At 44.6% G+C, this 23,907-nt stretch overlaps 1 protein-coding gene across 1 annotated transcript in view; it reads right to left on the bottom strand.

Annotated features, from left to right (window-relative positions):
• rxfp1 (relaxin family peptide receptor 1) overlaps positions 1-23,907 on the bottom strand; it is a 177,504-nt gene that overhangs the window by 22,441 nt on the left and 131,156 nt on the right. The window contains exons 15-19 of the mRNA XM_078233281.1: positions 19,508-19,579; positions 16,908-16,979; positions 16,577-16,806; positions 14,197-14,607; positions 2,906-3,124 (exon numbers count right to left, since the gene is read on the bottom strand). Coding sequence (XP_078089407.1) covers positions 2,906-3,124; positions 14,197-14,607; positions 16,577-16,806; positions 16,908-16,979; positions 19,508-19,579 — 1,004 coding nt within the window. The remainder of the gene's footprint in view (positions 1-2,905; positions 3,125-14,196; positions 14,608-16,576; positions 16,807-16,907; positions 16,980-19,507; positions 19,580-23,907) is intronic.

The following is a 23,907-nucleotide window of genomic DNA, read 5'->3' on the forward strand; positions in this document are numbered from 1 at the left end:
CTCTCCACTTTTCTGGCTAAGAGCAGCTCTAACAACATTCAAGAAACTTGACACCATCTAGGATAAAGCAGCCCGCTTGATCATCACCATACCATAGACATTTACTCCCATCATAAACGCACAGTGGCAATAGTGCGTACTATATAAGATTCAATGCAATAACTCACCAAAGCTCCTTCAACAGCACTTTCCAAACATGCCACTGACCAGAAGAGCAAAGGCAGCAGATGTATGGGAATCCTACCACCTGCAAGTTTTCCTCCAAGCCACTCATCATCCTGATTTGGAACAATATTGCCTTGAGACGTTCTTCTATTTGACAATCATACCACAACGTTGGGAAAACAATAATGTGAATTCCTTATTAGAAGGTAAAACTATATATATTGTTCATTGGGGGATTGTGGGGCACATCTGACCTCGGCTGCTGCTGTATACCGAGTTCAGAGTCATATGACTACTGCATCATATCCTGTACCATGTTCCAGTATATTACGAAAGTTCAGCCAATGCTTTTAACATTGAACACAAACTACTAAAATGGTTGCTGGCAATTTACATACATCATACAGCTCTGTGCCAATTTCTGACGTGGAGCTGACGCCACAGGAAACCCGGTGCCCGGAGACTTGAGGCTGTGCCGCCCTGTGGGAAGCCCACTAAAATGGCCTCCACTTGAATTTCCTGGCCTGCTGCCCTGCTTTTGCTGCTGGGAGAATCACCCCCCATTAACTTCAAGTGTAAAGCATCAACTGCATCTAAGAAACTACAGGCTGCCCACGAAAATGACTGAGATAATTATAAACTGTAAAAGAATATTGCCTCCATAAACTGTAACATATCTATCTAATCTTTGTGTGTGGAATAGTGTGTGAGAGACAAGTGAGTGAAACGTTGTGTTAAATTTGGGGAAACGTGGTAATAAATAATCTTTGATTTCACAAAATGCTTGCTGCTGGAATGATCTAATTGGAACATTCCCTCTGAGTGTAAGACAACACTAACCTCTTACATATAAACATACTGATCACAGGCAGTCACAGAAAAAACATAAACTATCTGTGACATCTGTGTCGAGGTGATAGTTTAAGACATGCTCCCTTAAAGGTACATGTATATTGTATAACACCCCTCCACTTTTTCCTAAATCTTTGGAGGATCAAACTATTTACATGACAACAAAAGAAAATACCATTGAATCTGAATAAACCATAATACAATGTAATAAATTTACAAATGTCTGAAATCTGTAGGCAGTTTGCTTAACCATCCAGACTTAGCTAAGGTGATCTTGGCTGGAGACCGTTGTATGTTCTCTGAATACTGGTTACAGGTGTTTTTTTTGTGTTGCATATAACACTGTGCTCTGTTCGCAGTAGGATTACTTGGTGTTTCTGGCAGTGATATTGTTCTGATTTGACATCCCTTTGATCACATTGTCATGTCATTTGGTGTTTGTACTTGATATGATCATATTTCTGGGCATATGCTGATGACTTCTGCTGGATTCCATGTGCCACCAGTTGGGTGTTATACTCGAACTTTTAGTCCAAAGTAGAGGTTGATAAATTTGTTATTCACATGCTGGTTGTGGGCATCTTTCACATTCTCCTGCTTTTCAATCAATGCATCATGTGCACCTGACAAGCGATGATTGCAGAAGATTATCCGCACTTGTCTGCCGAATGAGTAATTCTACATGGTTTCGCAGTACTATGAATTTGAAAATTCGGAATTGGTATACAGTTTCAGTTCCAGTTATGCCACTCAGCCTATCAGCTGCTGATCTACATTGATGATTTGGTCTTCTCCCAGTGTAAGCACTGGGTTTAGGATGGTGCTCAATGAGATCTGTCGTCCTCATCATTGCCTTGACGATGCCATAGATGGTGACCAAGAACAGGTCCCTCCCGCATACCGGTAGACCAGGGATCACTGGGTTTGTGGTATGCACAACATAAAATATCTAGGGTGACCAGTGTGGATTTTTGTAGTGACATTTGGGTGTAATGGATCTCAGAGATGGAATCTCCAAGCCATTGTACATGGTGAGTTTGGCAGTGTTTGGTTGACCATCACTTGCCACTTCTGTATGTTAATACATTTCAGTGTGCAAATTGGAAGGATGTTTGCACCTTCACCAATATCTGGTTTGGCATTTAAATTATGCTTTCCTACATGTGTGGGCATATAATCTAAATGGTAACTAAGATTTCTGTTGGTACTACGGTGCGAATACATTCTCTGATGATCACTTTATGTATTGATAGTCTGGTTATCCTGATCATCTGGCCATATAACTTGGCTAGATATTTCATGGATCTTATCATGATATTGCTTGCAACACGATTTCTGGCAGCATGTATGAGGCCGTATTGCCTGATTAAGGGAATCCAATAACTTAAGTAAACAAATCGAACAGGTACACTCTCATTTATGTCAGTGGAATATTGCTAAATGTTGTATCTGTTTGCATTTAAAATTAGCAAGTCCATCTTAGGTAAGAAATTGAAACCATAAGAACTATGTTTTAATTAAGTAAATATTTAAAATCATGCAGTTGAATTATGAGGAAAGGAATGGTTCAGACATCATTGGCTGTATGGCCTCCTACACTGTAACAACTCTGTGATTTTTGTGACATCTTGGGTCTAATGTACAGGACTGAAGGAACCACTTTCTGTAATTGTGGAACTTTATAACTTCCAGAAAAAGAGGCAAAGCTGTTTATTAGTGGCATATTCTGTAAGATCACTAGTGCTAGGATTCGCGAGTAAATTATCTTTCCCCATTTATCATAGAATCATGATTATTATAAAGTGCACCCTCTACTGGCTGATATAAGGTCTGATGCTTAGGAGACATTGACATGTAGGCAGCTGAAAAAAAATATTAGAACACTTACCTGGTATTTCTACATGATGTACAGATAGAATTTTTAATATGAAAATAGGTATCCAACAAAGAGCATCCGTGAAGACGATGAAAAAGAAACGTTTGGCAATGGTCACTTCCTTTTTAATGTGGTTGCTGATTTCTGTTGCCATTGTGCTAGTGTGATGAATATTGTAGAACATGCTTCCATAGGAAAATATGATCACTATGAAAGCGACAAGGTTGAGACCTGTAGAAACAAAATAAAGTTTTATATTTATATATTCAACAATAAATCAATTGCTGACAATTTTTTATAATTGCTTTTTTCAACCTTCAACTTCTTGATATTAAAGGTGTGATTTAGCTGGCCGTGTGCGCAAACTCTGTAATGGCTGCTAAATCCCACAAGAGGCCAAAAACAGGATTTGTGCCTCTGAGATTTTCTAACGTGATTTTCCCAGACTCTCCCCGATGATGTGATCAGGTTTGTGCCCAGGAAAGGCATGAACCTGATTAGCATGAATTTGAACCATTAGCATCAACTTAGCAGGGCTAAAGCTGCATTTCAGGCCTCATGGAATTTTCCCACCCACCAGGCATGACATCATGCTGGTGTGAATCACTACTGCTTTTTAAAAATGGGAACCAGGCATCATGATCTCTGAGAGGGAGGAAGGAGGTGACCCCACTTAGCACCAGGGAGTCCAAGGGACAAAGGCCACTGTGGAATAGCTGTCCAGGAGGTTGAGGTATGACAGCAATGAGATCTCAGAATGATGCAGCCTGAGTAAGAAAGGTGCCTATTAGCTATGCTTCCTCCTGCAACAGACAGTAATTGTGCCCTCTAATATTCCTGAGACTAATCCTCATGACACTAATTGGCCTTGAAGAGTTGACCCTGAGCAATGTCAGCTCCCTACAGTCTCAAACTCAAGGAATGGGATGAATTCTCAGGGTTCAGGGCTCAAAGCTTGGTGGCACGGGATCAAGAGGCAGTGGGGTCACTTCTCTGCCGGACCCCAACACCAGTCAGGATCCAGCAGACATAACTGTCCAGTTGACATTGGACAGTTAGGATGAGGGAGCACAGGAAGGCAAGCTCAGTTGGAAGGCTCCAGGCAAGTCTAATTTGGCGAGGGCAGAGACTCAGGCCAGTCATGTTGTGGAAAATGGGAGGGCACCTGTGTGTGCGATTGCTGCCATTGAGCCTCTGGGACAGGAAGGCCAAATGGGTCAGCTGAGATAATGATGATCAACACAAGTGAAACCAAGCAGACTCTCTCTATCGCTCTCTCATCCCTAGCAGGATTCTAGGGATGAGAGAGTGGGATGGTGCCAGTGGAGCTGGCCAGTGGAGCTGGCCATTTTTATCACAGAGCTGGAGGAGCACAGACTCCAGTAGCAACATGCAGCAGCTCCAAGGAATGACCCTGCAGAACAAGACTGGGGTGGGGGGTTCAGGGCAGGATCAGGGGTCGGAGGCCGCACCAGGGGGCACAAAAGCACCAAAGAAAACTTATAGAGTCATAGGTTTACAGCATGGAAAAAGGGCCTTCAACCCAACTTGTCCATGCCGCCATTTTAAAAAAATGACTAAGCTAGTCCCAACTGCCCGCATTTGGCCCTTATCCCTCAATAGTCATCTTACTCATGTAACTGTCTAAATGCTTTTTAAAAGACAAAATTGTACCCGCCTCTACTACTACCTCAGGCAGCTTGTTCCAGACACTCATCACCCTCTGTGTGAAAAAATTGCCCCTCTGGACCCTTTTGTATCTCTCCCCTCTCACCTTAAACCTATACTTTCTAGTTTTAGACTCCCCTACTTTTGGGAAAAGATATTGACTATCGAGTTGATCTATGCCCCTCATTATTTTATAGACCTCTATAAGATCACCCTCAGCCTTCTACGCTCCAGAGAAAAAAGTCCCAGTTTATCCAGCCTCTCCTTATAATTCAAACCATCAAGTCCTGGTTGCAGCCTAGTAAATCTTTTCTGCACTCTTTCTAGTTTAATATCCTTTCTATAATAGGGTGACCAGAGCTGTACACAGTATTCAAAGTGTGGCCTTACCAATGTCTTGTACAACTTCAACAAGATATCCCAACTCCTATATTCAATGTTGTAACCAATGAAACCAAGCATGCCGAATGCCTTCTTCACCGCCCTGTTCACCTGTGACTCTACTTTCAATGAGCTATGAACATGTACTCCTAGATCTTTTGGTTCTATAATTCTCCCCAACGCTCTATCATTATGAGTAAGTCCTGCCCTGGTTCGATCTACCAAAATGCATCACCTCGCATTTATCTAAATTAAACTCCATCTGCCATTCGTCAGCCCACTGGCCCAACTGATCAAGATCCCATTGCAATCCGAGATAACCTTCTTCACTGTCCACTATGCCACCAATCTTGGTGTCATCTGCAAACTTACTAACCATGCCTCCTAAATTCTCATCCAAATCATTAATATAGATGACAAATAACAGTGGACCCAGCACTGATCCCTGAGGCACATCGCTGGTCACAGGCCTTTACAACCACCCTCTGTCTTCTGTCATCAATTTTGTATCCATTTGGCTACCTCACTTTGGATCCTGTGAGATTTAATCTTATGCAACAACCTACCATGCGGTAGGTTTTCAAAGGCCTTGCTAAAATCCATGTAGACAACATCACCTGCACTGCCCTCATCTAGCTTCTTGGTTACCCCTTCAAAAAACTCAATCAAATTTGTAAGACATGATTTTCCATTCACAAAGCCTTGCTGACTGTCCCTTGTGTTTCCTTCATGGAGCTGTCAGGCAACATGTGCCGCCAAAGACTCTGCTTCATGGAGGAGAATGCGCAGCACCTGTGTCATGTCCTTGCAGGTTTGGCACCATGTGGTGGTAGAGGACCCTATGGCCGTTGGTATCATGGCAGCTCTGAACTTCTATGCTACATGGTCCTTCTAGGGCTTCATGTGGGACCTCTACCCATAAATGCATCCACGTGGTCAAGAATCTGGGTACATAGCTGGTCTGCCACAGGTGCAAGGGGTGCTAGACTGCACCCATGTCACTCTCTGCACCTTGTGGCACAAGAAAGTACCATAGAATTACAGAATCCCTACAGTACAGAAGGAGGCCATTTGGTCCATTGAGTCTGTACCGACCACAATCCCACCCAGACCCAATTCCTGTAACCCCACACATTTACCCTGCTAATCCCCCTGACACTAGGGTCAATTTGTCATGACCAATCAACCTAACCCACACATCTTTGGACTGAGGGAGGAAACTGAAGCACCTGGAGGAAATCCACAGTCATGGGGAACATGTGCAAACTCCACACAGACAGTGACCCGAGGCCAGAATTGAACCCGGATCCCTGGCGCAGTGAGGCAGCATTGCTAACGATTGTGCCACCATGCCGCCTGGGAGGCCTCAACATTGGACAGTTCCCTTCCTCAATTGGAAGGGCTTTCACTTCCTCAACGTCATGCTGGTGTGCAACCACCAAACGCATGTCATGCACGTGTGTGCCCATTTTCCAGGGAGTGTGTATGACAGCTACATCCTCAGCCAGTTGCAGATCCCTGGAATCTTCAAAGGACATCTCAGACTTCAGGATGGTTCCTTGGGGACAAGGGTATGCCCTCAGGTTGTGATTGATGACACCACGTGGAGGCCACAGACCACTGCAGAGACCAGGTATAATGAGGTATTGTACCTGGTCTCTGCATGACCTGAACTGTCATTGAGCAGTACATCGGCTTGTTGTAGATGTGGTTCCGCTGCCTTGACTGGTCTGGTGGGGTCCTAGTACAACCACCAGAGGGTCTCCCACATCGTGGTGGTCTGCTGTGCCAAACACAAGGTAGTCAAAGAAGGCATACTGCATGCTTGCCTTCATCGGCCGGGGCATTGAGTTTAAAAATTGGCAAGTCATTGGCAAGTCATATTGCAGCTTTATAGAAACTTAGTTAGGCCGCACTTGGAATGTAGTGTTTAATTGTGGTCGCCACACTACCAGAAGGATGTGGAGACTTTGGAGAGGGTACAGAAAAGATTTACCAGGATGTTGCCTGGTATGGAGGGCATTAGCTATGAGGAGAGGTTGGAGAAACTTGGTTTGTTCTCACTGGAACGACGGGGGTGTCTTGACAAATACATGGATAGGATGGGAATAGAGGGCAATGGTCCCCGGAAAGGTAAGGGGTTTTAGTTCAGTCGGACAGCATGGTCGGTGAAGGCTTGGAGGGCCGAAGGTTCCTGTGCTGTAATTGTCTTTGTCCTTTGTACTGGTGCCTAACTTCACCCGTGACCATTCTGTGTCTTTACAATTCTTAGCCTTGTAAACCCGCCCATTACATCTAGGTGTGTCCCCAGGATGACATCAGAAGTAAAAGTGGCCTGCTACCTTCCACACCCTGTTGCCTGAGATGCCCTACGTGGGAAATGCCCTCTGGAGAATCAGGACCTCGAGGGCCCCAACCTACTTTGGGTGGCACTGGTGTTGCCACATCACCTATTCCGTCTGCTGTGCCTGAGTTGTGCCAGTCTCAGGAAAGGGGGATTCAGATTGGCTGGACACTCTCAGGGTTTCCTGCATGGAAGGCCATGGGATGTGCACCAACACTTCCTCCTCCCTCCGGACCCTCATGGGCCCCTGGGTTACACCCTGGAACAGAGGGTCAGCTGGAGTGAGCTCCAGAAATGTTAACATCATCTGGTGCTGCCAGTCGTGGAGGCCCACTATCATCTGCACCATGGTGTTGAAGTCCTCGGCCATGGTTCTCAGGCACTAAGCCATGTTTCGGGGTTCTTCAGTCATGGATCTAGCCCCAGGCTTTCCACTGTGGACGTCACCCTTGCAGTGTTGGCCAGGATTCCACATTCCGCTGGCAACATCTCCTGCAATTGAAGGCTTTGGGGCTCCTCCATTTGGCCTTTCAGTCGCAGGAGTGTCATTGACACCCCCTCCTGGTATTCCTGGGTCTGCCTTTACATTTCAAGCAGCTGAGGGATGAACATGTCCAGAGGCACGGCACCTGGCTGGGGCACAGCTGTGTCCTGGGATCTAGCAGACCTCCGACTGTCCGATCCCTGGGGTGCTCCTGTCGCCACCCAATGTGTATCTGAAGCTGTGTGGTGCTCACCAGATAGTGACTCAGAAGCCTGCCTGCTAAGGTTGCCCTCTGAGGTGCGTGTCTCCGTGCTGATGGATGGTGCGGGTGATAGCCATGACGCTTCTTCATTATCCTCCTCCGACAGCTCCTCTGAGACCATATCGAGGGTGGGGGTTAGGACACAGTTGGTAGATGGGCCAGTCTGTTCGGGTGATGTTCCTGCAAGGAAAAGGACATGGTTTTAGTGCATGGCCAGGTCATTGGTCTGGGATACATACAACTCACTTGAGATTTGTCATCTAGATGAAGGTGCAGTGGCTCCTCACTTCTCTCTTGCAGGTCAAACTTGCTCTCAGCGCAGGCCCGTTCCTGTTCCTGCCCTGTGAGCTCCACAACTCTCTCCTCAAGATCTTCAGCTCAGGCATCCCACCACCCATTTTCTCTCGCTCACGGCAGTGGTGGGAAACCTATCCTGCAGGAACACAAATGGAGATAATGTGAGCTAGCTGCCTGTCGGGTCAGATGTCAATGATATCTGGCATGTGTGGGCACTGCGCGTAAGCAGGGAGGGGTTCTGAAGAGGACTGTGAAGAAGCTTGTGGGAGGTCAGATGCTGGGTCCTGGTAGGTGGCGGCATATAGGATCGAGGCGACATTCCGAGGGGTGACGGCAAGATGGAGTGCAGAAAGGAGACAGGGAGCACTTACCCTGGCAGATCGGAGTAGGTCATTCATCTTCTTTCTGCATTGCACCCCTGAGCCTTGGTCAGGCTGCTGGCACTGACCAGTGCTGCCACTGTCTCAGGCGAGATTCATTATCTTGCTGGAGGGTCTCCTGGCAGCCTGGCGGTACATTGTTGCCTGTCTCTCCTCCACAGCATTCAGCATTTGGGTGAGAATCCCCTCCGAGAATCGAGGAGCTGGTTTCTTCATTGCAATTCTCCTACCTAGAATGAGATCAAGTGCTTTGGAGCTGTTTAAATGCAGCACCCCCTTGACTAAAGTGCTCAGATGACTCCCAGGGGCACAGGGTGGGAATCAGATGCTTCGCGCCTCAGGTGTAGCATTTTTCATATAGAATCCTTACAGTGCAGAAGAGGCCATTCGGCCCATCGAGTCTGCACTGACTCTCTGGCAGAATATCTTATCCAGACCTTTTCTCTGCTATTTCTCCAAACATTTACCATGGCTAATCCCCCTAACCTATACATCTTCGGACACTAAGGGGCAATTTAGCAAGGACAATTCACCTTGTGGGCAATTTAGCAAGAAGCTTCAAAAACCACTGTTATGCCAGATCAGCTGATTGATGTCATGATGTGCCTGATCTGCATATTTTCAATGGATGTTAACTGCACTCATGCTAACGTCCACCTACACATGTGGGACAAAACTAAAGCACCCAGAGGAAACCCACACAGACACATGCAAACTCCACACAGACAGTGATCCAAGGCAGGAATTGAACCCGGGTCCCTAGCACTGTGAGGCAGCAGTGCTAACCACTGTGCCACCGTGTTGCCCATGAGGAAATTCTTTTCTTTAGGAGTGCCTAAAAATTGCAGAGTTGAATCGAGCCGCTGGGGCCGGTGGAAATCGCACTGGTTTTCTCACCGAGATTAATACTCTGCCATTTTTTGGAAGAATTCCACCTTATATTCAACATTACAAGCCTGGATGGAGCTAGATGCGCAAATGTTCATCACCCTGCTCATCTTCATAACTTTTGACAATACAGTCCTTGCTCTACTCTGAAATTGGAGTTGTTTACTGCTGAATTTGGTAGATTTTATCAAGGACTTAGTGGAGCACAGACATTTCACACGTTATTCATTATTGATGTTTAAGTTTGAGAATTGCTTCCTGAACCCATGTATTGATCTGGCCTCCAGCTAAGAGCCCTTCTCCCTTTCCCATCTCTCCCCTAGCAGTTGATGCCACCCTGTTTGGTCTCTGATCATTCTCCCAATCATGCTCTATTCCAAGATGAAGGCTTACCAGTGCATCCATGGAAGCAACTGGTTTGTTGAAGTCTTAAAGTCAACAAAGTGTTCTTACTTCCTGTAGGCTTTTGATACTTGAAACAACTGTACAAAGCACCAAAATATTCACAGAAGACATCTATCTGTAACTTCTCTGCAGATAGTTGATGATTTATTTAAAACATTGGTGCAGTGTTCTTCCTGCTGATTAATGCATGTTCTGTGCTGCAAGTTGGCTAGAACATTGAGCTTCAAAAACCACTGTTACACCAGATCAGCTGTGCATGCTGATTGATGTCATGATCTGCCTGATCTGCATATTTTCAATGGATGTTAACTGCACTCATGCTAATGTCTATATCAAAATGGTTTCTGGTGTGCTTTATATCAAAAGCATGTACGCGTGCCTCAAAGGTCATTTTGGAACCTTAACGGCACTCGCAAAACTTAGTTTGTCACCCCAAGACTCTGGAATGCCCTTCATCATCACATTCAGAATGTGGATGTGCAATTCAACAATAGACCTGCAATTAAAGAAAGCACATCTGGAGGCATTTCAGGTCTAGCCAGGGAAATACCATCCATTCCACCCTGAATAAGGACTTGAGGAACTCATGCCTGCTGTGAGCAGGCATAAGTTTCTTTGCTAAGCTAATAAATTGATTTTAGGTGTAGTCAATGCTATTATGTAGGTAATCATGGCAGCCAATGTGTACATAAGAAGGTCCAAAAACACCACTTAATAAATGAGCAGTTATTTTTCTGAGTGTTATGCAGTGGCTAGGATAAATAGAGAATTTTCCTGTACTTTTTCAAAAAGTGCCATGGAATAATTCACAGGGCCAAAGTGATCAGTCACATTCCATCAACTGATTTCAAAATATACATGAACTTTCTTATGCTTATAAATATGCGAAAACCTCCAATTTTTCACAGTTCATTGATGGGATCTGTTGAACTATTTACATAGGAAAATACTAGAACAATCTAAATTGTAGAACAATGAAGTAAACAGGATTTGTTATCGCTATCTTCTAGCTAGAGACAATACTACCTCAAACACTGTGCTACTCTGGTCTGCAAATGACCTTGTTTTTTAAGATAATGATCTGCCACTGTTAGAAATCTAGTTGAATTTTTTGATTATCAAATTGCCTTTGTAGCTTTCAGAGCACATTTCTGTTATTTGGCATAAGTATTCTGCAAGGGTGATTCTTCACTGATGCTGAGTGTATAATGTTAATGGAGAAATCATATAGAACACCATACATTTCTTATATTTACTGTTTCCAATATACTAAGGCATGGTAATTGCATTTTAGTTTCAATTCTATGTAGAAATGGGCACCAGAAGTCTTAAATAACATAATATATCACACCACAAGGGTTGCATTGAGGATTTAACCCGTGATCTCTTTATATTGCCAGATTTCATTCTCAGCTGGACTGTTGGTGGAGCAGAGTGGAGTTCAGTAGCATGGGGGTGAAACTGGAGGACAAATCAATCCAGTCTGCTCTTTTAAATCTAGCGGTTGGTTAAGGAGCAGCAAAGGCATAGGAAAGGGCTACCTTCATGTTATCAAATGCTTGGATCAGGAGGAAAACAGGGGAACAAATAAACAAAATGGGAAGTCTACGGAAATAGGGCAAACTGGTAGGGAGGCCATGGAACCTTTACAGATTAAAGGGGAGGAGGTGCTCGCTGTCTTGAGGCAAATCAGAGTGGATAAATCCCCAGGACCGGACAGGGTATTCCCACGGACCTTGAGGGAAGCTAGTGTTGAACTTGCAGGGGCCCTGGCAGACATATTTAAAATGTCAGTATTCACGGGGGAGGTGCCGGATGATTGGAGGGTGGCTCATGTTGTTCCGTTGTTTAAAAAAGGTTCCAAAAGAAATCCGGGAAATTATCGGCCAGTAAGTTTGACGTCGGTGGTGGGCAAGTTATTAGAAGGTGTCATAAGGGATAGGATCTACAAATATTTGGATAGACAGGGACTTATTAGGGAGAGTCAACATGGTTTTGTGCGTGGTAGGTCATGTTTGACCAATCTATTAGAGTTTTTCGAGGAGGTTACCAGGAAAGTGGATGAAGGGAAGGCGGTGGATGTTGTCTACCTGGATTTCAGCAAGGCCTTTGACAAGGTCCCTCATGGGAGGTTAGTTAGGAAGGTTCAGTCGCTGGGTATACATGGGGAGGTAGTAAATTGGATAAGACACTGGCTCAATGGAAGAAGCCAGAGAGTGGTTGTGGAGGATTGTTTCTCTGAGTGGAGGCCTGTGACTAGTGGTGTGCCGCAGGGATCGGTGTTGGGTCCATTGTTGTTTGTCATCTATATCAATGATCTGGATGATAATGTGGTAAATTGGATCAGCAAGTTTGCTGATGATACAAAGATTGGACAGTGAGGAAGGTTTTCAAAGCTTGCAGAGGGATTTGGACCAACTAGAAAAATGGGCTGAAAAATGGCAAATGGAATTTAACGCAGACAAGTGTGAGATATTGCACTTTGGAAGGACAAACCAAAGAAGAACGTACAGGGTAAATGGTAGGACTCTGAAGAGTGCAGTTGAACAGAGGGATCTGGGAATACAGGTACAGAATTCCCTAAAAGTGACGTCACAGGTGGATAGGGTCGTAAAGAGTGCCTTTGGTACATTGGCCTTTATAAATCGGAGTATCGAGTATAAAAGTTGGAGTGTTATGGTAAGGTTATATAAGGCATTGGTGATGCCGAATTTGGAGTATTGTGTACAGTTTTGGTCACCCAGTTACAGGAAGGATGTAAATAAGGTTGAAAGAGTGCAGAGAAGGTTCACAAGGATGTTGCCGGGACTTGAGAAGCTGAGTTACAGAGAGAGATTGAATAGGTTGGGACTTTATTCCCTGGAGCGTAGAAGATTGAGGGGAGATTTGATAGAGGTGTATAAGATTTTGATGGGTATAGATAGAGTGAATGCAAGCAGGCTTTTTCCGCTGAGGCTAAGGGAGAAAAAAACCAGAGGGCATGGGTTAAGGGTGAAAGGAGAAAAGTTTAAAGGGAATATTAGGGGGGGCTTCTTCACGCAGAGAGTGGTGGGAGTGTGGAATGAGCTGCCGGATAAAGTGGTAAACTTTTAACATTTAAGAAAAACTTGGACGGGTTCATGGATGAGAGGGGTGTGGAGGGATATGGTCCAAGTGCAGGTCAGTGGGACTAGGCATAAAATGGTTCGGCACAGACAAGAAGGGCCAAAAGGCCTGTTTCTGAGCTGTAATTTTCTATGGTTCTATGGAAGGAGCAAGTTATAAAAGTTAAAAATAAGCCTGCGTCTTGTATAAATAAAACACCTTTTGCACTTATTAGAAAAAAAATTGAACTTGGGGGACTTACACTGGCCGGAACTCTCTGGGGCCTCCCCAGAAATGTAAAGGTGAGTATAGCCCTTGGGGAAGAGGGACATGGCCAGGCTGTGGCCTAGCAATGCCCCTTGGCACAAACTACCAGGTTGGTACCTTGCCCATGCCAACCTGACAGTGCCAACCTGTGCCCAGGGGCAGGCCCCATTGGGGGCCTCATTGGGGGAGGGGGTGAAGGGGGCGGAGACTCATTTAGATTTGGTCATGAGTCTGGAGCGGATGGAGGAGCAGGGGATGTTGTAGGGGGTGGAGATGTTGGGTGCCAGCTCCAATTGGGGGGGAGGGGCCAAAGATTGGGGTGTGGAAGAGGCCAATGATCAAGAGGGAAAGGGGGGGAAGAGACAATGGGTGGAGAGAGAAGTGCCAACTCTGATCGGGGGTGAGGGAGGGAAGTCCCTGAGATTTCTGTGGTGGGCTGGAGGAGAAGTTTACTCAGGTTTTGTTGTCGGCACATTGAGGCCCCGCCCCCTGCTTGATGGCGTGAAACATGCCCCCTTGATTTTTTTTAGGCATAGTGTCATAAGATCTTGAAAGAAAATGTCAGGTGGCTTTCAATGGATACCAACCAGGATTGGAAATCTGAACTGAGTTTTCCCCCTGAGCCAAGTAGCACTAAGATTTTGGCTGTACAGTCCTCCCGTTCCCTCCCCGCTGCCCACCACTGCAGTGACTCAAAATTCTGCCATTTCTGTTAGGTATGCCTTTACCCATCTGGTGATCAATGAAACTATAGATTTTGTCTTATACAAAAGACAATTTGCCCAATGAAATTTATATTGAAAATCATAAGAGTTTGGTACAACAAATAATCTTCAAACTTACCAAGAAAAATGACAGCTGAATACGCCTGTGCTCCATCAGTCTCTTGCTGTTCTGAAAGCAGTGGAAAGCACACCCCATTTCTGCCATAGTAATTCTTAAAGAAGTCGCTATCCATCAGGGGAATGAATGCAATGACAAACCCCACAAACCAAATAAATATCAAAATAGAAACCGTCCTGCACTTTCCTGGCTTCAAGTTGCTGAATGGATAAACAATGCAGAGATACTTTTCCAAAGTCAGGAAAGACAAAAGTAATACAGACACTTCTGTTGACAGCACTGCTAAAGACCCAGTTATCCGACATTGCATGCTGTCCATCCACATCTGAGCATGCCTGTTGTACTCTCCACGGTATCTAAGGTCATATGATCCAATCACCAAAAGGTATATTCCCATCAGGCAGTCTGCACCTACAAGGATCATAAACAAACATCTATTAGTCAAGTCCACAAAAAGACATGAATGTCAGCTGTGACAACAGAGTGTCAGCTATAGCTCATTTGGTAGCACTCTTGCCCTGAGTCAGTAGGATGTGGGCTCACAGTCCCACTGCAGGAATTGAGCTCAAAAATCTAGGTTGACCCTCTAATGTGGTACTGAGAAAGTGTGGCACCATTGGAGGTGCCATCTTTCAGGTGAGATGTTAAACTGAGGTTGCATCTGCTGTCTCAGAAGAATGTAAAAGATCACATAGCACTATTACAAAGGAGAGCAGGGGAGTTATCCCGGATTTCCTGGCCAAAATGCATCTCTCAATCAGTATCACGAAAACCAAATTATCTGCTTCTGTTGTGGGAGCTTGCTGTGTGCAAATTGGCTGCTGCATTTCTTATGTCACAACAAAGAAAACATTTCAAAGGTATTTCATTGGCTATAAGGGGTTTTGAGATGTCCTGATGTTATAATTCCATACACATGTAAGTCTTTATTTTTCTTTATCAATTTTATAAATAGTCCGATTGGCAGCTTTTGTGTTATTGTCCCAGCAAAAAAATGATGGTTACCTCTGAAACTTGGAAATGCACTTCTCAGAGCTTTGGAGGTTAAAGTTTACTTTAGAGACCATGTCTGGGGTCCACCTTCACTTGCAGGAGACCAGTATACTTGAGAAACGGCTTAAATGGCTGAAGGTGACTGCTCATTTCTCTGCAGGTGGCTGGTCTTAGGTTCTTCTGTCTTCTGCCACACTTATAGCAGAAGATTGATGGAACCTCTGTGAAATTTCAAACTCTATATAACTGGACATATTAAATTGTTGTTATCCTCTCCCCAGTGGAGGAGAGTGGGAGTTAAGAATCCAAGTGAATCTTCTGTGACAGTGTTGATAACCTGATACCTGAGCCAGGCAGGTCCGCAATACTCTGACTGATCAGCTTGTTTGACCAGTGCCATCTTGAGGATGCCCTAATATTATAGAATCAAAGAATGCTTACAGCACAGAAGGAGGCCATTGTGCTTTTTCTCTGAAGGAGCAATCCACCTAGTACTACTCCTTGGCTTTCTCCCTGTATCCCTGCACTTCCTTCCTTTTTTAGATTGCATTCCAGATCCTAACCATTCGCTGCATAAAACAGTTTTGCCCCATGTCACCATTGCTTCTTTTGCGATTTACCTTAGATCTGAGTGCTCTGGTTTTCGACATTTCCACCGATGAGAACAGTTTCTCCCTAGCTACTCTGTCCAGGCCCCTCATGATCTTGAACACCTCTATCAGATCTTCTCTTACTCTTCTTTTCTCCAAGGGAACTGGAACAGGATGAGATTTGCACTGTTGTTTGGTGGGGGGAGAAGGAGTGGAGCAGTAGGGTTTAGATAGAGGGCCAGTGATAGGTGGAGGCTGAGAAGAAATTGACAAAGATGTCATGGACGAAAAGACAAGGGAATGTAAATGGTGGTGGTCATGGCTAAGTAGGGTGCCAATAGTGGCACATTAAAAGATCAGAATATGTAAATGACAGAACAAAGTGTGATAAAGGACAACCTGGAACAGGTAACAGGTGGCCCTAGCCATTGTTTTTTTGTCCATGGCATCTTTGTCAATCTCTCTCTAGCCTCTCCCTATTGCTAGCCCTCTATCCAGGCTCTAAGATTCTTTGCACATTTGAACAGTTGACTTCACCTACTCTGTCATGGAGTAATGGGACTGAATTCAGTTTAATTCTATCAGTGCATCAGAGGGAGAGTCATTACTGTTCTGTTCCTTTGCACCTTCTGGTGGACAACAAAACAGTGACATTGGTACTGGCCTGTGGAGGTTACCTGACTGCCTTTTTGATTGCATGTAACAGGACACCAGAAAGGAAAGGAGATTGATGCAATTAAAAAACATGTGTTATACCTAAAGGAAAACAAAAGCTGCTCCTATGAGTGTGTACTTACAGCAAAGAGACATTATAGACAAGGCATGAAGCTTGTTCTCAGATCTGATGTAAGATCTCATGCATATGACAAAGATGTTTCCAAAACACGTAATGGCAGAAACCACCCAAACGAAGACTCGGAGGAGAACATTCGCCAGCAGGTTCTCAAAGGACGATATTCCATCCGTGTTGGGTTTGCAGCTGCGAACATGTGGAGCATAACCACAGAACTGGAATTTCTTAAAATATCTGAAATAAAGATTGATTTGTTAGCGCTCTTGTATCAAAGACATGAATTTCATCAGGAGATCTCTGTAAAATTCTCTACAGTATGGACGCACAACACTTACATATGGGATAGATTTGTAAGGGGCTGGAATATCCTGTTCTGTAGAGCCTGAAGATCCATTCCATCCATGCTGCTGTAACAACAGAAAATATCAATATCCTTACCAGACATATTTATTGAATAAGCATAGATACAATTTGCTGGAGTTATTTAAATCAATCAACAGTAGTATTTAATTTCTACTTTTTTGTGTTCATTAAGGATATGAAAATGTTCAACCCGTTTTCATGTTCAAAATCAAGGTCAAACGCAGGCCGGTTTCATTGTTGATTACATGCAGGGCAAATCTCCCTCCATTCTGCCCTAATCTTTGAAGAGGAGCTCATTATAACACCTTTACTGACTGAAATTTCCAAATGAATATCAACTTTGTAGCCGTATTGTGCTGTGAACCTGCACCTGAAGAATTGGGTTGAAAGTGGCCGAACTAATCTTTCTTATGACTCAAAACTGGCTAAGAAAAATGACTCTCTACATAAAATGTAAAATACAGTTGTCAGAATCACTGGAGGCCTGTGGATTTAGACCTTGTGTTGTGCCACAATTTTAAGACCATTATTTTCTTAAATTCCTTCATTCTAATATTGGGTAAATTAGTCTTTAGCTACTTAACTTCAGTAATACACTGTCCTGATGATACACTAGGAATCCCAGTGACGTTTTCCTGTCTTTTGACAAACTCATAACAATCCCCATATATATTTCCTGGTGCGACATTGAGCCATTAAGACCAGATAGGCCCTGGGTTAAATCTTTGCTCTGCGCAAATGTAGTTGATCTCAGCGTTGGGTTTTGTATAGAGTGTTACAATTAGTCTCAGTGTTTCTGGGTTAGACAGGACAAAAAAAACACAGGATGCCTTGTTCCTGATCACTATCACATGACCTCTACTGGAATATGTCAATGTCTTTGGTGATTTCAAGTTCAGGTATAAACAACAGCCAGTTGCAGTCTGGAATTAGATGTGAAGAATTAGAACTTGGATGAAGTATTAAAATGCAAGTTGGCATCTATTGAAACATGCCCCAACTGTGAGTCTCCAGTTGCACACAGCAACAATTGGAGAAAAAAGAACAGCTTCAACAATATTATTTTAGCTCTTTTTAATCCTTTCTCTGAAACATGGGCCGCCATTCTCCCATCAGGACCCGCAACGTTCCTGGCAGGTCGCGGTGGGAGATGCGCGTCGCCGGCCTTGAACTGGGATTTGTGCATGCACCGTGAATGCATGCGCATCTCCCAGAGCCGGCGAGCAGTCGCCGATCAGACCATGCTGGAAACCGGCGGGAAGGCAGGTAAGTCATTTAAATCTTTTTAAAATGTATTTTAAATATGTTTATCAGTTCATTATCGGGAACTTTCAGGTCCCGATCGAATCACCCCACCCTGCCAGGAGTACTTCATTCTGGCGGGGTTTAGAGTAGCTCCCCACGTTCGGGGAACTAGTGGGAGACCCCGCTGGAATGAAGAGGGGGGCAATCAGGGCCCCCCATGGGGTCAGGCAGTGGGGGGGGGGGGGGGGGGTGGTGCCCACTAGGCATGGGCACCCTGGCAGTGCCAGCCTGTGTCCCCAGCACGGCCCAGGGGGCAAAGTGCCAATGCCCAGGGTGAATTTGGCACTGCCCATTGGGCAATGCCAAGGGGGTGGGGTCTAGGGGGTCCCACTGCCACTCTGCAGAGAGGATTGGTCTGGGATGGAGGTAGGGCAGCGACTTGGGTGGGCTGGGGGTGGGGGGGTGGGGGGGGGGGGTGGTCTGACCCCAGAGGGGGGTCAGTGAGGTGGTGGGACTGCCAGGGTGAGGGGGTGGGGGGAATCGCCACTGCTGGGGGAGTGGGCTGTGCATTGGGGCGCTCCGGGATGGGGGTGGGTCAAAGCTGGCCCGGGAGTTGTTGTGGGGGCCACGATCAGGCTGTGGGGCGGGGGGGTTGCTGGAGGGGCAGCACTGCAGGTGTCCCGGGCTGGCCAGCAAATGGGGAGTCTGACAGATCGGAGCCACTGTGCATGCGCAGAGTTCCAGAACTGTCAGACTCTGGTGCGAATAGGCCCTGCCCCCCCTAGGTTTTTAATGATATTCACGACTGGGACCTCTGCAGTGGAGAGTGGGGAGATTCAGGTGAGAAGCTGAACTGAGAAAACAGTCGGGATTTAGAACAGTTTTACCGCGAATTCAGCACTTTTGGTTTCCTGGTAAATTTACATATTGTGTAGAAATTTGGGAAATTTATCTTTATAAATTGACCTTAAGCTGACATAATGTTGAATATTACAATTAGAAGCCTCAAGTTGCTTCTGCAAGAAACAGAAACAAATACAAAGTAGCTCTTTAGGCTGAATGAGTGGCCGATGTGGAACAGAGTGCTTCAAGATTTCTTGATGGGGCATCCTGAAATTCTGTGTGTATCTACTAATTCCCCGCCATCACTCTGGCTACACACTGCTGGCAATTTCCCTGGTGGTTCTACAAGGCGAAATGCCTGGAGATATTTGATCAGCAGAAAATTTAAAAAAAATTAGAACAATCACAATTGTTAACAGCAAAATTTACAATACTAAATTGAATATCAAAATATCCATATTACAAAGGCCTTGGATAAACTTACAGTGACTTTAGTTTCTCTAGATGTTCAAATTGATCTGCATGAACTTGCTTCATGGCATTGAAAGAAATGTTTCTGCAATGACAGCAAATGGAAACCAGTTATATTTTTTAGGGCTGTACTTTTATGTGCAAAGCACACCTTTATATGTTATTGCATGGAAATGCTTCCATGAAAACAGTTTCTCCTGTGATTTCATTACCCCCCAGTGAAAAGAGAAGAAAACATTGACAGGGATGTTTGGTTGTGTATATGAACTCTTTGAAAGTCTACACACTATATAATTGATATACTTTATGAATGTACACTCCTGGTACAGATTGTCATCTGTCAGCTGTGCATTTCTGGACTTTCCCCACAATTTTCTGTCCATTCTTTTTTTTAAACTGGCCTTTATATGTATGACATACACATGCATACATTTACCAACTTGCAAGAACTATCTTGTCATTTTACTTATCTGTGACTTGTTAAGTGATTTTGCTGTACAATGAAAACAGAGCAATATCCAAGTAAAGACAATGGATTGTGCCTGTGCCAGTTTTAACTTCACATCAGATCTACATACATACATTCATTTTGATTTGGTTTGATTTATTATTGTCACGTGTATTAACCTACAGTGACAAGTATGGTTTCTTGCGCGCTGTACAGACAAAACATACCGTTCATAGAGGAAATGAGAGAATGCCGAATGTAGTGTTACAGTCATAACTAGGGTGTAGAGAAAGATCAACTTAATGCAAGGTAAGTCCATTCAAAAGTCTGACAGCAGCAGGGAAGAAGCTGTTCTTGAGTTGGTTGGTACGTGACCTCAGACTTTTGTATCTTTTTCCCGACGGAAGAAGGTGGAAGAGAGAATGTCGGGGTGTTTGGGGGTCCTTAATTATGCTGGCTGCTTTTCCAAGACAGCGGGAAGTGTAGACAGAGTCAATGGATGGGAGGCTGGTTTGTGTGATGGATTGGGCTACATTCAGACGTTTTGTGAACTAGGAGCAGGAGTCGGCCATTTGCCCCTTCGAATGGCATTCAGTAAGATCATGGCTGATCTGATTGTGGCCTCAACCCCACATTTTGCCTCCCTTCAATCATCTTTGACTCCCTTGTTAGTTAAGAATCTATCTACCTCTGTCTTAAAAATATTCATTGACTCTGCCTTCGCCGCTCTCTGGGGAGAAGGGTTCCAAAGATTCATGACTCTGAGAAAAAAAATCTCAGCTCCATTTTAAATGGGAAACCCCTTATTTTTAAACCGTGTCCCCTTGTTCTAGTCTCACGCTGTAGGGGAACATTCTCTTGGCATTCACCCTATCAGTTCCACTCAGGATCTTAAATGTTTCAATAAGATTACCTCTCAATCTTCTGAACCCCAGTGGATATATGCCCAGACTGTCCAGCCTTTCCTGTAAGATAACTCCCCCATCCCAGGCATTGATCTTTTCTAATCCTATTTTCCTGCTTTCATCATATAACTTTCAATATTTTCTACCAAATATTAATCTATTACCTCTCAAACAGTTTCAATAATCATTTAGGGGTACTTTACCATCTTTATCAATACTTTTGACTAAAATTATCAACCACATTCTTATCCAGCCACCATGTGAAGGAATATCCTTATGCTAAGATTGAAACGTATGCTCGAATGGCAATAACACCAACTTAGCCCCAGAAGTAGGTTGAAATTGATATTTCTATGTGTGTCCAAATTAATATGATAGTTTTACTTTGATACAGAAGCTAAATACTGCAGATGCTGGAAATCTGAAGTAAAAACAGAAAACTCTGGAACCAGTCAGTAGAATAGGCTGCATCTGTGGAGAGAGATACAAAGTTAATGGCCCTGATTTCCAGTCCAGAAGCAAATGAACAAAGAACAATACAGCACAGGAACAGGCCCTTCGGCCCTCCAAGCCTGCACCAATCATGTGTTCCTAACTAGACCATCCGTTTGTATCCCTCTATTCCCAGTCTGTTCATGTGGCTATCTAGACAAGTCTTAAATGATCCCAGCGTGTCTGCCTCAACCACCTTGCTTGGTAGTGCATTCCAGGCCCCCACCACCCTCTGTGTAAAATACGTCCCCTGCATATCTGTATTGAACCTTGCCCCCCTTACCTTGAACTCGTGACCCCTTGTGTTTGTCATTTCTGACCTGGGAAAAATCTTCCAACTGTTCACCCTATCTATGCCCTTCATAATTTTATAAACTTCTATTAGGTCGTCCCTCAACCTCCATCTTTCCAGGGAGAACAACCCTAGTTTACTCAATCTCACCTCATAGCTAATACCAGGCAACATCCTGGTAAACCTTTTCTGCACTCTCCAAAGCTTCCACGTCCTTCTGGTAGTGTGGCGACCAGAACTGGACGCAGTATTCCAAATGTGGCCTAACCAACCAACGTTCTACATAACTGCAACATCACATGCCAACTTTTATACTCTGTGCCCCATCCAATAAAGGCAAGCATGCCATATGCCTTCTTCACCACTTTTTCCACCTGTGCTGCCACCTTTAAAGATCTGCGGACTTGCACACCCAGATCCCTCTGTGTGTCTATACTCCTGATGGTTCTATCATTTATAGTATAGCTCCCCCCTGCATTAGATCTACCAAAATGCATCACTTTACATTTATCTGGATTAAATTCCATCTGCCATTTCTCCGTCCAATTTTCCAGCTTTTCTATATTCTGCTGTATTCTCTGACAATGTTCATCACTATCCGCAACTCCAGCAATCTTTGTGTCATCCGCAAACTTACTAATCAGACCAGCTACATCTTCTTCCAAATAATTTATATATATCACAAACAGCAGAGGTCCCAGTACAGAGCCACTGTGGAACACCACTACACCACTTTGATTTCTGTGTCTGTGTACTGTTTGAGAACGGATATCCACTCCATCTGACGAAGGAGCTCTGCTCCGAAAGCTTATGGTATTTGCTACCAAATAAACCTGTTGGACTTTAACCTGGTGTTGTGAGACTTCTTACTGTGAACACCACTAGTCACAGACCTCCAATCAGAAAAAGACCCCTCCACTGCTACCCTCTGTATTCTATGGCCAAGCCAGTTCTGAATCCATCTAGCTAGTTCACCTTTGATCCCGTGAGATTTAACCTTTTGCACCAGCCTGCAATGAGGGACCTTGTCAAATGCTTTACTAAAATCCATGTAGACGACATCCATGGCCCTTCCCTCGTCAATCATTTTTGTCACCTCCTCAAAAAACGCAACCAAATTTATGAGGCATGACCTCCCTCATACAAAACCATGTTGTCTATCGCTAATGAGACTATTCAGTTCTAAATGTGTATAGATCCTATCTCTAAGAATCTTCTCCAACAATTTCCCTACCATGGACGTCAAGCTCACTGGCCTATAATTACCCGGGTTATCCTTGCTACCCTTCTTAAATAACGGGACCACATTTGCTATCCTCCAATCCTCTGGGACTTCACCTGTGTCCAATGAAGAAACAAAGATTTCTGTTAGAGGCCCAGGAATTTCATCTCTTGTCTCTCTCAAGAAATCTAGGACAGATGCCATCTGGCCCTGGGGATTTGTCTACGTTAATGCTTCCTAACACTTCCTCCCTTGTAATTGCGATTTGTTCTAATGGATCTACACATCCCTCTGAGACACTACCAATCAACGTGTCCCTCTCCTTTGTGAATACTGATGCAAAGTATTCATTTAGGATCTCACCTACTTCCTTGGGTTCTAAGCAGGTGGTGCATCTGGGGAGAACTGGTCAGTCTTAATTAAATAAGTGTTCCTAGATTCCCAACTGAACCCGACCAGCTCCAATACCTAGTCGATGGGTGGGAGTTCATCAGCAGGATGACATAATGAGTAGAGTTTTATAGTACCTCACTGGCAGGTTGGCAAGTGTAGGGACCTATAAATTTCTCTTTGCAGTTTTCCTGCCAGCCCCTGATCTGTCCACAATTTTACACAGGGTGGCAAAGCCTAAGGTGGCTTGCCCATCCTTATTCCAATTGAGGGACAATATTATTATTGATCCAAGCCTGACCTCAATTTTGAGCCTGGCATGGGAATGTAAGGGACGGGGAGGAAGCCCAATGGGTCATCCTGCTCAGGCATTGGGTAGGAAGCAGGGGGCTTCTCTTTCAAGGGCCCTATTTCCACTTTGGGTATATCCCCTAAGCCTCCCTCATCCTGTCCCCGTGGGTGCTCCCTCTCCACTGGCCTCTCCATCAAAACCCCTACCTCCTTAGAAAGAATCATAGAAACCCTACAGTACAGAAAGAGGCCATTCGGCCCATCGAGTCTGCACCGACCACAATCCCACCCAGGCCCTACCCCCATATCCCTACACATTTTACCTGCCAATCCCTCTAATCTACGCATCCCAGGACACTAAGGGGCAATTTTA

This window comes from Mustelus asterias, chromosome 1, assembly GCF_964213995.1.
Source record: "Mustelus asterias chromosome 1, sMusAst1.hap1.1, whole genome shotgun sequence".
Taxonomy (NCBI): Eukaryota; Metazoa; Chordata; class Chondrichthyes; order Carcharhiniformes; family Triakidae; genus Mustelus; species Mustelus asterias.